General features: G+C 29.4%; 2 protein-coding genes across 2 annotated transcripts in view; one reads left to right on the forward strand and one right to left on the reverse strand.

Annotated features, from left to right (window-relative positions):
* Positions 1-17,074, forward strand: part of LOC130452374 (angiotensin-converting enzyme) — a 50,420-nt gene that overhangs the window by 24,257 nt on the left and 9,089 nt on the right. Inside the window, exon 9 of the mRNA XM_056791612.1 lies at positions 16,882-17,022. Coding sequence (XP_056647590.1) covers positions 16,882-17,022 — 141 coding nt within the window. The remainder of the gene's footprint in view (positions 1-16,881; positions 17,023-17,074) is intronic.
* Positions 1,337-10,706, reverse strand: LOC130450047 (uncharacterized). The gene is made up of 2 exons (XM_056788212.1): positions 10,695-10,706; positions 1,337-2,422 (listed from the first exon to the last, which is right to left on the reverse strand). Exons 1-2 carry the CDS (start codon positions 10,704-10,706, stop codon positions 1,337-1,339), a joined length of 1,098 nt encoding a protein of 365 aa, XP_056644190.1.

The raw sequence follows: 17,074 nt of genomic DNA on the forward strand, positions 1-17,074 counted from the left end.
GGTCATCTATAAATATAATAACTTTGTTATAACTCTCAGTATTATACTTTATTTTCTAACCCTACGATCTTTTTAAAATTTTCTTAATATAAGGAAAGTTTACAGACAGCTGTCAAAATCTACATCGACGTTTATTATAAAAAACAATCGATTATGGGACTACGACTACAGAAATCGATTTTCTTATTTGTCACTTAACTATTGATGGATATTATTAAAGACAATCCCGCTACATATTTTAGTATTAATCTTTACGTTAAATACATTCGTATGTATTCGAATTGACCACTACTCTATGAAAAAAAGGGGTTAACAAAAAGCAAGGTTAATAGAGGATAGGTTGCCCTATAATTTGTCAGATTTACGCGTGACGTCATCAGTTGACAACAAACGGACAAGAACATGGTGATTGCACGGTTTTTTGTCGATTTGTTCGGCCGTTTTTGAGGATATATTTATAATCAGAAAGAAAATATCCAATAGTATATAAGGTAATCCATTCCATATCTAATTATATTAAATATTCTCGTGTGTTTTTATTATCATACTGTTATTTATTTCAAGTTCATATTTATTTTTTATACCCAGTAATGTATTTTATAATTATTCCAAATACCTGTTTAGTCTCATGAAAAAAAATCTAATTTAACGTATTAACTATTGACATCTTTTCTCAATAGATAAATTTAAAAACACGAAAAAAACGGACACAAAGGTACAAATCCAACGTAAACACTGTTTATTCTTCGAATCGTTCTCAACAAGTGACGTAACGGTTTTCCATTTCCGTCTGTAGCATCCACGTTACGAGGCAACCTATTCTGTACCAACCTTGGGTAAAAACACGTAATTGCGTAGTGTTTCGCCATCTAGTAGAGAATAGTTATAGTTGAAATGAATTTCTATATATACGCCGTCTAGTATGATAAGTATTCATTATTTTTAAATAGATTTCTACGAGTGCTTATTTGCTGTCATTTATCGGAGGGTTGTGCAATTCTCAATTATATTCGATAATAATCTATTATAATAAATGTTGCAATTTATATCTTGAATGAAAGTTTATTTCATATACGTACATATGTGAATACCTTATTTGGTTTGTATGTTATATATTTCCGGTGATTGTAACGCTTTTTTAGGTTATGAGCATTGGCGTAACTAATGATAATATTACCAAATAAGGTATTCTTCTTTTTAATATACAAACAATTTTTTTGATCGAAATGATGTCGAAATAAAAGACGTAATAATAAAAATATAACAAGATTTATTGAGAAACATAACCTTAAAATATATATAAATAGAAAGGTACTTTAAGGCACTCTCACACGATTTATTTGTGCCGGTAATCTCCCCAACCGCCTTCGTAGCTGTCTGAGTAACTTCCGTGGCTGTATCCGTGTTGGGTTTCTACCGGAACTGCGTATGGTACTTTAACAGGTACTGGTACAGGTTTTTCGACCGGAACCGGTACTGGTTTTTCGATATGTACCGGTACTGGTCTATCAACGGCAACTTTAACGGGATAAGGTACAGGTCTTTCTACTGGATACGGTACTGGTTTTTCTACTGGATACGGAGCTGGGTATGGTACTTTAACCGCCACAGGGTACGGTTTTTCTACAGTTACGGGATAAGGTCTATCGACTGGTACTTTAACTGGGTAAGGTACTGGTTTTTCTACTGGTACTGGTACGTTTTTGACTACGTGTACTGGGTAAGGTTGAGGTACGTGGACTGGGTACGGACGATCTACGGGTACTTTAACAGGTACTGGTACTTGTTTGTAAACTGGGTAAGGTTGTGGTACGTGAACTGGAACTTTAACCGGCACCGGTACGGGTTTTTCTACTGGGTAAGGCTGGGGAACTGGTACTTTGACTGGTACATGGATGTATTTATCTACAGGGTACGGTTGAGGTACTAAAACTTTTACGGGATACGGTCTATCGACTGGTACTTTAACGGGTACGTGGACGAGTTTTTCAACGGGATAGGGTTGAGGTACGGGATATGGTACTTTAACGTGTACTTTTACAGGGTAGGGTACGTGTTTTTCTACGGGGTAAGGTTGTGGGACTAGAACTTTTACGGGGTAGGGTACGTGTTTCGTAACCGGGTATGGGATATGTTTTTCTACGGGATACGGTAACGGAACACCTTTATATACGGTTATAGTTTTTTCTACAGCCGCCGAATGTCCTAAATCGATACCGCCGAATCCTACGGGGTAACCACCTTCGAGACCGTATCCTCCTTCGCCTACGTGATATCCATTATCGAAATCTCCTCCGTATCCGTATCCCAAACTGAGTAGTCCACGTTTCGTTTGCTTTTTATCATCAACTTGTACTGATTTCTTCTCCTTGGGCTCAGCAATTACTGCCGCCGCCACAAGGACTAAGATCGACAGCGATAACTGAAATAAAATATAAATAATATTCATTAAAAATATGTATACGAGGGTGGTTCGAAAAATAATCGTTCGAAAGTTTATTTAGACAAAAGAACAGCATTAATAAATGGAAATTGTCAAATTTTCGAATTTGGAAACACTAAAAGGCATCGATGAATGGAAGTTGACATAATTTTGAAAATCACAGGCACTAAAAGACATCGATGGATGAAAATCGTCATATTTTCGAGTTTGGAGACACTTAAAGGCATTAATGAATGAAAGTTGACATAATTTTGAAAATCACAGGCACTAAAAGACATCGATGGATGAAAATCGTCATATTTTCGAGTTTGGAGACACTTAAAGGCATTAATGAATGAAAGTTGACATAATTTTGAAAATCACAGGCACTAAAAGACGTCGAAGGATGAAATTCGTCATATTTTCAAATTTGGAGTTACTTAAAAGCATTAATGAATGAAAGTCGTCATTATTTTGGAAATTGCAGGCACTAAAAGACATTGATCGATAAAAATCGTCATATTTTCGAGTTTGGAGACACTTAAAAGCATTAATGAATGAAAGTTGACATAATTTTGGAAATCGCAGGCACTAAAAGACATTGATGAATGAAAATCGTCATATTTTCAAATTTGGAGTCACTTAAAGGTATTAATAAATGAATGTCATATTTTCAAATGTGGAGTCACTTAAAGGCATTAATGAATGAAAGTCGTCATAATTTTGAAAATCGCAGGCACTAAAAGACATTGATGAATGAAAATCGTGATATTTTCAAATTTGGAGTTTCTTAAAACCATTAATGAATGAAATTCGTCATTATTTTGGAAATTGCAGGCACTAAAAGACATTGATCGATAAAAATCGTCATATTTTCGAGTTTGAAGACATTTAAAAGCATTAATGAATGAAAGTTGACATAATTTTGGAAATCGCATGCACTAAAAGACATTGATGAATGAAAGTCGTCATTATTTTGGAAATTGCAGGCACTAAAAGACATTGATCGATAAAAATCGTCATATTTTCGAGTTTGGAGACACTTAAAGGCATTAATGAATGAAAGTTGACATAATTTTGGAAATCGCAGGCACTAAAAGACATTGATGAATGAAAATCGTGATATTTTCAAATTTGGAGTTTCTTAAAACCATTAATGAATGAAATTCGTCATTATTTTGGAAATTGCAGGCACTAAAAGACATTGATCGATAAAAATCGTCATATTTTCGAGTTTGAAGACATTTAAAAGCATTAATGAATGAAAGTTGACATAATTTTGGAAATCGCATGCACTAAAAGACATTGATGAATGAAAGTCGTCATTATTTTGGAAATTGCAGGCACTAAAAGACATTGATCGATAAAAATCGTCATATTTTCGAGTTTGGAGACACTTAAAGGCATTAATGAATGAAAGTTGACATAATTTTGGAAATCGCAGGCACTAAAAGACATTGATGAATGAAAATCGTGATATTTTCAAATTTGGAGTTTCTTAAAACCATTAATGAATGAAATTCGTCATTATTTTGGAAATTGCAGGCACTTAAAGACATTGATCGATAAAAATCGTCATATTTTCGAGTTTGGAGACACTTAAAGGCATTAATGAATGAAAGTTGACATAATTTTGGAAATCGCAGGCACTAAAAGACATCGATGAATGAAAGTCGTCATTCTTTTGGAAATTGCAGGCACTAAAAGACATTGATCGATAAAAATCGTCATATTTTCGAGTTTGAAGACACTTAAAAGCATTAATGAATGAAAGTCGTCATTATTTTGGAAATTGCAGGCACCAAAAGACATTGATCGATAAAAATCGTCATATTTTCGAGTTTGGAGACACTTAAAAACATTAATGAATGAAAGTTGACATAATTTTGGAAATCGCAGGCACTAAAAGACATCGATGAATGAAAGTCGTCATTATTTTGGAAATTGCAGGCACTAAAAGACATTGATCGATAAAAATCGTCATATTTTCGAGTTTGGAGACACTTAAAGGCATTGATGAATGAAAGTTGACATAATTTTGGAAATCGCAGGCACTAAAAGACATCGATGAATGAAAGTCGTCATTATTTTGGAAATTGCAGGCACTAAAAGACATTGATCGATAAAAATCGTCATATTTTCGAGTTTGGAGACACTTAAAGGCATTGATGAATGAAAGTTGACATAATTTTGGAAATCGCAGGCACTAAAAGACATTGATGAATGAAAGTCGTCATTATTTTGGAAATTGCAGGCACTAAAAGACATTGATCGATAAAAATCGTCATATTTTCGAGTTTGGAGACACTTAAAAGCATTAATGAATGAAAGTTGACATAATTTTGGAAATCGCAGGCACTAAAAGACATCGATGGATGAAAATCGTCATATTTTCAAATGTGGAGTCACTTAAAGGCATTAATGAATGAAAGTCGTCATAATTTTGAAAATCGCAGGCACTAAAAGACATTGATGAATGAAAATCGTGATATTTTCAAATTTGGATTTTCTTAAAACCATTAATGAATGAAATTCGTCATTATTTTGGAAATTGCAGGCACTAAAAGACATTAATGAATGAAATTCGTCATTATTTTGGAAATTGCAGGCACTAAAAGACATTGATCGATAAAAATCGTCATATTTTCGAGTTTGAAGACATTTAAAAGCATTAATGAATGAAAGTTGACATAATTTTGGAAATCGCATGCACTAAAAGACATTGATGAATGAAAGTCGTCATTATTTTGGAAATTGCAGGCACTAAAAGACATTGATCGATAAAAATCGTCATATTTTCGAGTTTGAAGACACTTAAAAGCATTAATGAATGAAAGTTGACATAATTTTGGAAATCGCATGCACTAAAAGACATTGATGAATGAAAGTCGTCATTATTTTGGAAATTGCAGGCACCAAAAGACATTGATCGATAAAAATCGTCATATTTTCGAGTTTGGAGACACTTAAAAACATTAATGAATGAAAGTTGACATAATTTTGGAAATCGCAGGCACTAAAAGACATCGATGAATGAAAGTCGTCATTATTTTGGAAATTGCAGGCACTAAAAGACATTGATCGATAAAAATCGTCATATTTTCGAGTTTGGAGACACTTAAAGGCATTGATGAATGAAAGTTGACATAATTTTGGAAATCGCAGGCACTAAAAGACATTGATGAATGAAAGTCGTCATTATTTTGGAAATTGCAGGCACTAAAAGACATTGATCGATAAAAATCGTCATATTTTCGAGTTTGGAGACACTTAAAGGCATTAATGAGTGAAAGTTGACATAATTTTGGAAATTGCAGGCACTAAAAGACATCGATGGATGAAAGTCGTCATTATTTTGGAAATTGCAGGCACTAAAAGACATTGATGAATGAAAGTCGTCATTATTTTGGAAATTGCAGGCACTAAAAGACATTGATCGATAAAAATCGTCATATTTTCGAGTTTGGAGACACTTAAAGGCATTAATGAGTGAAAGTTGACATAATTTTGGAAATTGCAGGCACTAAAAGACATTGATGAATGAAAGTCGTCATTATTTTGGAAATTGCAGGCACTAAAAGACATTGATCGATAAAAATCGTCATATTTTCGAGTTTGGAGACACTTAAAGGCATTAATGAGTGAAAGTTGACATAATTTTGGAAATTGCAGGCACTAAAAGACATCGATGGATGAAAGTCGTCATTATTTTGGAAATTGCAGGCACTAAAAGACATTGATGAATGAAAGTCGTCATTATTTTGGAAATTGCAGGCACTAAAAGACATTGATCGATAAAAATCGTCATATTTTCGAGTTTGGAGACACTTAAAGGCATTAATGAGTGAAAGTTGACATAATTTTGGAAATCGCAGGCACTAAAAGACATTGATGAATGAAAGTCGTCATTATTTTGGAAATTGCAGGCACTAAAAGACATTGATCGATAAAAATCGTCATATTTTCGAGTTTGGAGACACTTAAAGGCATTAATGAGTGAAAGTTGACATAATTTTGGAAATTGCAGGCACTAAAAGACATCGATGGATGAAAGTCGTCATTATTTTGGAAATTGCAGGCACTAAAAGACATTGATGAATGAAAGTCGTCATTATTTTGGAAATTGGATGCCTTTAGAAATATTAATGAATGAAAATCGTCATAATTTTCGAAAAGTTCAGTTTTGTTTTGAAATATCAGAACGTCAAAGTTCTATAGTACTTTTCTATAATCCCCGGTATTCTAAGGTAACGAATTTTGTCTTTATAAATTGAAATTGTGCCAATTCACTCAGGAATTTATAAAATTTCAAACGAAACGTCTACCAATTTCAAATATTTATTATTTTATTGGTTGTAATCATCCTCTATTAGGTATCGAATTAATTTAAAACCATCCTACTTGTTTATTATAGAATCTACACCCTGTATTATGTAGTCACAATATTTTTTAGCGTGTTTCCTAGGTCAGTTACATTTTTAAAATTCATTCGCGACTATTACTTTCTAACGATCCGATCTAACTAATCGCTAGATGTATATCAACAAGTATATGACATACTTTCGTTTTTCTTGGTAAAAGCAAGGTTACCATTAGTATTTTCCTGTAAATTCGCAATCGAATGCAACCTTGAAACGAGAAGAATTCCATTATTTACTAGTTTTTTTCACATCCTTTAGCATTCTCTTTTTTTTTTCATTATTATTTCATCGCAGTTCTTTAAAACTACAAAAAAATACCCTCAGATGACAGTTTTATCTTGTGATCTCGTTCACTTCGTTCAGGTTTCGAAATGAACGTGATCCGGATTACTTTCCGAACAAGGTTATAAGAAGACCATGTATTACAGAAACGTATAGATCTATGGTGATTTTTGACATTATGTATAGATAAAATTACTTCCTATATAGAAAAAGTCGTGCCAACTATAGAAAAAATTATCCCCTAGTCTAAGGTAGAAATATCTGCTTTGCATTGTGTAGTGAACGTGATTCGGGTTATTTTACGAACAAAGTTAGAAGTGGGTGTACTCCAAAGACGTATAGATCTGTGGCAACTTTTGACATTAGAAATAAAGTAAAAATATTAAAACTACTTAGAAGAAAAGTTAATAAGGACAACGTTAAATGCTGGATGGATGGACATAGTAATACTAGACGCAATTCAAATACTTCCTATATTGAACAAGTTGTGCCAACTTTAGAAAAAAATTTGTTCTAATCTAAAGTAGAGGTATCTCTTTTGCACTGTGAACGTGATTCGGATTACTTAACGAACGAACGTCTGATTGACTAGGATATACATAACATAATGAAAATTTTTGTTTCAACTGTTGCGTTACTATGTTTACGGATCTCAGAAAACGTTACAGTTTTTTTGGTGGGCAATTTCACCCCAAATTGTGAAAAAAAATCTAATATTCAATCATTCAGATGTGCGCAATAACCTAAAAATGCATTTGACATAATAAGTTGACAAATGACAGTTAAATATCGACAGGGACAGAAAAGCATGGGAAAGACATTAAGGGGACACAAAAAGTATTATATTTTTTTAATATTTATACATAAAATAATCAAAACAAGAAATTAACAGGTACTTTGTTTACTTTTTTATCGAGTTCACCAACTTTGACGTCATATATGTTATATTTTTAAGAAATAATGTTTTTTATCTATATCTATAAGCGTACGATAAAAAATTTTCAATTATGTCACTAGAAAGAAAAAAACGAACATCGAAGTTTATAAACAGTTACTACTCGAACTATAACACCCGACAGGTATTGAAATGCATAGAAAAAACCTTAATATTTCAAATTAATTATAAACTAGTTTTTTTATGGTAATAATAATGAAAATTTGATGAAAAGTAGATTAAAAACTTCATATAAATTGAATTTTTCGTATCATTTATAACAAAAATAAACACAAAATTTAAAAATATATTGTTTTTCATCATACTAATTTTTTTCTTTTTTTTTTATTGAAATTGAAAAAATTTTGTATTGACATATAAATCACTCTACTAGCCCCCCATTTTCGTTTGAAACACCTCCCATTGTAAACCCCCACTATTTATTTAAAAAATACAAATTAAAACATTTTTATTTTTTATATTCAATTTTCTATTATTTTGTTGTATTGATGTGTAATATTTTTTGTTATTTATTCAGAAAAACGTTCAAAAATAATGTCAATATAAAAAAATTATTTTTATAAAAAGAAAATGAATAAATTTGATTAAATTTCCAATAAAAAAAAAAACAAAAAACTGATATCTCAATAATAATAAAAAATTTGAGATAAATTGACTTTTATATCACGCAATCTTCCCCCCATTTTCGATTAAGCGACACTCTGTCATAAACTCCCCCGATATTTATTAAAAAAATTAATTTGTCGTATTAATGTATAATTTTTTTTATTTATTAAGAAAAACAGTCAAAAATAATATGTTAATATAAAAAAATTATTTTTCAAATAGCTAATGAATAAATTTGATTAAATTTTCAAATAAAAAAAAAACAAAAAACTGATATCTCAATAATAATAAAACATTTTAGTGAGATCAATTGATTTATAAATCACGCTATCTGTCCCCCATTTTCGATTAAGCACCACTCTATCATAAAACCCCCCTATATATATTAAAAAAATTGGAATAAAATTTTTTAATTTTTATATTCTTTTTTTATTAATTTGTCGTATTAATGTGTAATATTTTTTTTTATTAAGAAAAACGGTCAAAAATAATATGTCAATATAAAAAAAATATTTTTCAAATAGCTAATGAATAAATTTGATTAAACTTCCAAAAAAAAACAAAATACTGATTTCTCAAAAATAATACATTTGAGTGAGATAAATTGACTTGTAAATCACACTACCCGCCCCCCATTTTCGTTAAAGCAGCACTTTATCATTAACCCCCCCGATATTTATTTAAAAAATTGGAATAAAATTTTTTAATTTTTATATTCTTTTTTTATTAATTTGTCGTATTAATGTGTAATATTTTTTTTATTTATTAAGAAAAACGGTCAAAAATAATATGTCAATATAAAAAAAATATTTTTCAAATAGCTAATGAATAAATTTGATTAAACTTCCAAAAAAAAAACAAAATACTGATGTCTCAAAAATAATACATTTGAGTGAGATAAATTGACTTGTAAATCACACTACCCGCCCCCCATTTTCGTTAAAGCAGCACTTTATCATTAACCCCCCCGATATTTATTTAAAAAATTGGAATAAAATTTTTTAATTTTTATATTCTTTTTTTATTAATTTGTCGTATTAATGTGTAATATTTTTTTTATTTATTAAGAAAAACGGTCAAAAATAATATGTCAATATAAAAAAAATATTTTTCAAATAGCTAATGAATAAATTTGATTAAACTTCCAAAAAAAAACAAAATACTGATTTCTCAAAAATAATACATTTGAGTGAGATAAATTGACTTGTAAATCACACTACCCGCCCCCCATTTTCGTTAAAGCAGCACTTTATCATTAACCCCCCCGATATTTATTTAAAAAATTGGAATAAAATTTTTTAATTTTTATATTCTTTTTTTATTAATTTGTCGTATTAATTTGTAATATTTTTTTTATTAAGAAAAACGGTCAAAAATAATATGTCAATATAAAAAAATTATTTTTTAAATAGCTAATGAATAAATTTGATTAAATTTCCAAAAAAAATACGGATATCTCAAAAATAATACATTTGAGAGAGATAAATTGACTTGTAAATCACACTACCCGCCCCCCATTTTCGTTAAAGCAGCACTTTATCATAAACCCCCCGATATTTATTTAAAAAATTGAAATAAAACGTTAGAATTTTTATATTCAATTTTCCATTAATTTGTCGATATTTATTAAAATTATTCAAATAAAATCATTTATAATTTTTATATTCAATCATCTATTAATTATTTTTCGTATTAATATATTATTATTTAATATATTTTTCGTTATTTATTTATAAAAACTCTAGAATTGATATAACAAAATATAAAAAAAAAATATTTTCCAAATAGCTAGTGACAGAATTTGTTCAAAATTCCAATAAAACAGATCCACCTGTCCCCCTTTTCCGTTCTAGCAACCCCCTACCAAAAACCCCTCGCTATTTATTATAAAAAATTTTTTGATTAAAATTAACAGTTAAAAAAAATAAAATCGATACTCCAACCACTAAAAATTCACTGTTCACTTTGCGCACGCGTAAATAATCACGATTAAACAAAAAACACTCACCAGTATTCTCATAATTCTCCGTACTATGCGTCTTTAATGCAACTAACAGGGTACTGGATATCTTTTTGATACCATCAATGACTTTTATACCGTGTGATTACTTTCCTCGGTATCGGCAACCACTTCTCGCGCTAAAATTTACTGTGACCTCCCACCCTTCACTAGGTCGGATCAAAAAATACAATTTGTGGTATTGAGAAAGAGAATTTTCGGAAGGTGATTTAGCCAATGTTATAGTAAAGGGTGTGCGTGATGTTGTGGTGCTTCAAGTGGAACCTTGAAGGTTTTTATTATCCTTTCGTTCAATTTATTTTTCGTATATATCAACCATTAACAACTTTATAATTGTTTAAACTTCTTTTTTTCAAATCGTTGTACAATATTTTCTATTATTTATTGAAATGAAATTCGTTTTGATCACGAAATATCTTCCGTTCCGAAAAAAGCGCAAAAAATACTAGTTGCTACATATTTTAAGTATTTCTTAGACAAAATGTGAAAACTGGCAACTACGTTTTTCTGTTATCAAGTAATCCTCAATTTTTAATGTCGAATTTTGATAATAACTTTAAGAAAACTGTTAGTTATAATAAAAAGTCTGTTATTAGATACACCCTGTATACACAATTTAGTCCATTCTAATTACTCAAACTGTACATAATGATTATGTGAGAATTATCACGCAGTTGCAAATTTTTAATACACTCGTTCTTAAAAAATCTGATTTTAGACACATCCTGTATAAAAAATCTGTTTTTTATTGAAATCTCTTCATATTTTTATTCCATTCTAATGGCTCAAACTGTATATAATGCTTGTGTGCGAATTATCAAGTAATTATAAATTTTTAATACACTCGTTAAAAAATTTGTTTCTAGGCACATCCTGTATAAAAAAATCTGCTTTTCATTGAAATTTATTCATTTATTTATTCCATTCTAATGGCTCAAACTGTATATAATGATTATGTGCGATTTATAAAGCAATTCTAAATTGTTAATACTAAAAAATTTGTTTCTAGACACATCCTGTATAAAATAATTTTCTTTGTATTGAAATTCCTACATTTATTCACTCCACTCTATTGACTCAAACTGTATACAATGATTAAGTGCGAATTATCGAGCAATTCTAATTTTTTAATACACCTGTTGAAAAATCTTTTATTCAACACACCCTGTATAAACAAATCTATTGAAATTTATTATTATGTCTCAAACTGTATAATGATTATGTGCGAATTCATAAATTATTATATTAATTCAATAATTTTAAAAATGGCATAATTAATTAATTCAATTAACAATCACGTAATATATATACGTTCCTATTTATTCCAGAAAGATCGTTATAAATGGGTATTGTTTTTCACCCTAATATAGGCAACCAGTTTAACATATATGAAAATAAAAAGCTGTCAAATGTCAATTCAATTTATAATCTACTACCTTATTGATAAGAATATAAATTTATTTTACATCTTGTTATTTAATCTCACGTTTGTTTATTTATTTGTTTAAGCAGACAGTAAAATTGTGTCGTAATATTATGTAGGCAGTATAATTTCCTTATGATCGTTTAGCAAACTAATCAACCAAAACTGATATAAACATCCTACTTACGACACTCAAAATTAAATTTAATTATTACTTATGAAGTATACAGTGCGAGTCTATGTTAGGGAAATATATAAAACACATTTATCATTATGAATTTTGATTATTTAATATGTAATGTCATCATGAAGTTCCGTAATAAAAAAAACAAGTTTAAGGCCGGTACTACTTTCTTTCTAAGAACGTACTTTATTGTTATGTTTGTAAATGATCTTATCGAATGTATTATGCGGGAATCTAGCACTGACCGTATACCAACTGACACTCATGGAATAATATTATTGTTACACAACGATTACGAATGTGTACTGGATACTTGAATTCGTGTGGAGTAAACGCACAGAGTTAATAGTTTATTGAAAAACTTTCTTTTTGGGAAAATAAACTTTTGCGAAAAGGGAAAGTTGATACATATATTTTATACGTTTCAACTTTGAATTCAAAACATGGAAAATTTCTATTCAAATTTTGACATTTGTTGGTATTGTGAAACTGAATAATCCAATATAAATTTATTTTTAATACAGGATGAGATAATAGTAAAAACATACATTATTTGTATATACAAGGCGATTCATGAAATATTCGCATTTTAAGTTATGTTTTTTAATCATACTGTTTATTGAAAAACTTTCTGTGTATTCCAAAACTAGAGAATTGTGAAGAATATAAATTTAGTTGTAATACAGGGTGCGATAATAGTGTGAACGTACTCGATTATTCGTATATACACAATTCATGAAATCTTCAAATTTTAAGTTACTATATTTTCTTCTCATACAGGGTGTGATTATACTTGTTCATTTTGTTACGATGATTCATTGAATGGAATTATTTATGTTAATATACTTTTCCACAGGGAAATTAATGATTATCGATATGATTCATTCATTTGTGATGACAGTTTCAATAGGGCGATTCATTAAATCTCCATGTTCAAGATTATTTATTATGATTATTTTCATTGCTTATACAGGGTGCAATGATAGTGTGAATAAACTCGAATATTTATACAGGGTAGTTTATCAAACCCAGGTCAATTATGAAAACAATTTTAACATGGTGATTCATTAAATTTACACGTTCACGGTTACTTATAATGACAGTTTTTATGAATAATACAGGGTGCAACAATAGTGTGGATTTACATACATTCAGGGCGATTCACTAAATCTTCACGTTCGGAATTATTTATTATGTTTGTTTTTATTGCTTATACAGGGTACGACAATAGTGTGAATATACATTGTTTTATACTCAATACAAGGCGGGACATAAACATCATATTATCTATATAGGGTGATTCACAAATTCCAGTTTACAGACATACAAGGTATGATAATATTGTGAATATATTCATAGATATATACAGAGTAATTCTTTAAATTTGTGAATCGTATTTTCTTTAACCTTGTTTTATGCTAAATACAGGGTGGAATATTATTGTGAACATTATATTATTTTTATAGGGTGAATTCTGTTAAATTCTAGTCTATAGTTATACAGGGTGGAAATAGTGTGAATATACTCGATTTATACAGGGCAATTCATGGGTTAGAGGCTATTTATAATGACAGTTTTAACACGGTGATTCGTTAAATTGTTTAATTTTAGATTATTTATTATATTTGTCGTGCAAACTATACAGGGTGCGATATTAATGAGGATATAATAGACTTTATACAGGGTAATTCATTAAATTTGTAAGTTCTACATTCTTTATCATTGTTTTATGTTAAATACAGGGTGGATCATTATTGCGAACATTATATTATTTTTATAGGGTGAATTCTGTTAAATTCTAGTCTATAGTTATACAGGGTGGAAATAGTGTGAATATACTCGATTTATACAGGGCAATTCATGGGTTAGAGGCTATTTATAATGACAGTTTTAACACGGTGATTCGTTAAATTGTTTAATTTTAGATTATTTATTATATTTGTCGTGCAAACTATACATGGTGCGATATTAATGAGGATATATTAGACTTTATACAGGGTAATTCATTAAATTTGTAAGTTCTACATTCTTTATCATTGTTTTATGTTAAATACAGGGTGGAACATAATTGTGAACATTATATTATTTTTATAGGGTGAATTCTGTTAAATTCTAGTCTATAGTTATACAGGGTGGAAATAGTGTGAATATACTCGATTTATACAGGGCAATTCATCGGTTAGAGGCTATTTATAATGACAGTTTTAATACGGTGATTCGTTAAATTGTTTAATTTTAGATTATTTATTATATTTGTCGTGCAAACTATACAGGGTGCGATATTAATGAGGATATAATAGACTTTATACAGGGTAATTCATTAAATTTGTAAGTTCTACATTCTTTATCATTGTTTTATGCTAAATACAGGGTGGATCATTATTGCGAACATTATATTATTTTTATAGGGTGAATTCTGTTAAATTCTAGTCTATAGTTATACAGGGTGGAAATAGTGTGAATATACTCGATTTATACAGGGCAATTCATCGGTTAGAGGCTATTTATAATGACAGTTTTAACACGGTGATTCGTTAAATTGTTTAATTTTAGATTATTTATTATATTTGTCGTGCAAACTATACAGGGTGCGATATTAATGAGGATATAATAGACTTTATACAGGGTAATTCATTAAATTTGTAAGTTCTACATTCTTTATCATTGTTTTATGCTAAATACAGGGTGGATCATTATTGCGAACATTATATTATTTTTATAGGGTGAATTCTGTTAAATTCTAGTCTATAGTTATACAGGGTGGAAATAGTGTGAATATACTCGATTTATACAGGGCAATTCATCGGTTAGAGGCTATTTATAATGACAGTTTTAACACGGTGATTCGTTAAATTGTTTAATTTTAGATTATTTATTATATTTGTCGTGCAAACTATACAGGGTGCGATATTAATGAGGATATAATAGACTTTATACAGGGTAATTCATTAAATTTGTAAGTTCTACATTCTTTATCATTGTTTTATGCTAAATACAGGGTGGATCATTATTGCGAACATTATATTATTTTTATAGGGTGAATTCTGTTAAATTCTAGTCTATAGTTATACAGGGTGGAAATAGTGTGAATATACTCGATTTATACAGGGCAATTATCGGTTAGAGGCTATTTATAATGACAGTTTTAACACGGTGATTCGTTAAATTGTTTAATTTTAGATTATTTATTATATTTGTCGTGCAAACTATACATGGTGCGATATTAATGAGGATATATTAGACTTTATACAGGGTAATTCATTAAATTTGTAAGTTCTACATTCTTTATCATTGTTTTATGTTAAATACAGGGTGGAACATAATTGTGAACATTATATTATTTTTATAGGGTGAATTCTGTTAAATTCTAGTCTATAGTTATACAGGGTGGAAATAGTGTGAATATACTCGATTTATACAGGGCAATTCATCGGTTAGAGGCTATTTATAATGACAGTTTTAATACGGTGATTCGTTAAATTGTTTAATTTTAGATTATTTATTATATTTGTCGTGCAAACTATACATGGTGCGATATTAATGAGGATATATTAGACTTTATACAGGGTAATTCATTAAATTTGTAAGTTCTACATTCTTTATCATTGTTTTATGTTAAATACAGGGTGGAACATAATTGTGAACATTATATTATTTTTATAGGGTGAATTCTGTTAAATTCTAGTCTATAGTTATACAGGGTGGAAATAGTGTGAATATACTCGATTTATACAGGGCAATTCATGGGTTAGAGGCTATTTATAATGACAGTTTTAATATGGTGATTCGTTAAATTGTTTAATTTTAGATTATTTATTATATTTGTCGTGCAAACTATACAGGGTGCGATATTAATGAGGATATAATAGACTTTATACAGGGTAATTCATTAAATTTGTAAGTTCTACATTCTTTATCATTGTTTTATGTTAAATACAGGGTGGAACATAATTGTGAACATTATATTATTTTTATAGGGTGAATTCTTTTAAATTCTAGTCTATAGTTATACAGGGTGGAAATAGTGTGAATATACTCGATTTATACAGGGTAATTCATCGGTTAGAGGCTATTTATAATGACAGTTTTAACAGGGTGATTTGTTAAATTATTTAATTTAAGATAATTATATTTGTCGTATAAACTATACAGGGTGCGATATTAATTAGAATATATTAGACTATTTATACAGAGTAATGCATTAAATTTGTAAGTTTCAGATTATTTATTGTCTTATGGTTGATACAGGGTGGAAAAATATTGTATTTATAGGGTGATTAATGAAATATTTAAATTAACACACATACTGGGTGCGATAATAGTAGAAACAATCACATTACAGGGTGATTCATTAAATATTTGAGTTTGGAACGTTACGCAACGGTTTAAATTCAATTTTTCTAAATAAATTATGTATCAATCAGTTAAATAATCATGTCAAGGAATGCGGAGTTAATTAAATGTGTTTTCGAAACGAAATTAATTTATATTTCCTTCATATCTAGCAGTTATTTCAAGTCTTTGTCTATTTTTTGTCTTCCAATTAACGTAAAACGTTTTCGTTACAGATATTTCGCAAGTACAATTTTACAATTTCAAATCTATCGTTCATTATGCATCGCCGCAGGCCAATACTCGCCTAATGACCCGACCAGACCGTTGCATGAATGCGATATTTATAGGAGCAAAGAAGCCGGCAGAATACTGACGTGAGTTTCATTTTTTTCTTTTTTCAATGTGACAACTTGTAAATATTCATTT

Source organism: Diorhabda sublineata, chromosome 1 (assembly GCF_026230105.1).
Source record: "Diorhabda sublineata isolate icDioSubl1.1 chromosome 1, icDioSubl1.1, whole genome shotgun sequence".
Lineage (NCBI taxonomy): Eukaryota > Metazoa > Arthropoda > Insecta > Coleoptera > Chrysomelidae > Diorhabda > Diorhabda sublineata.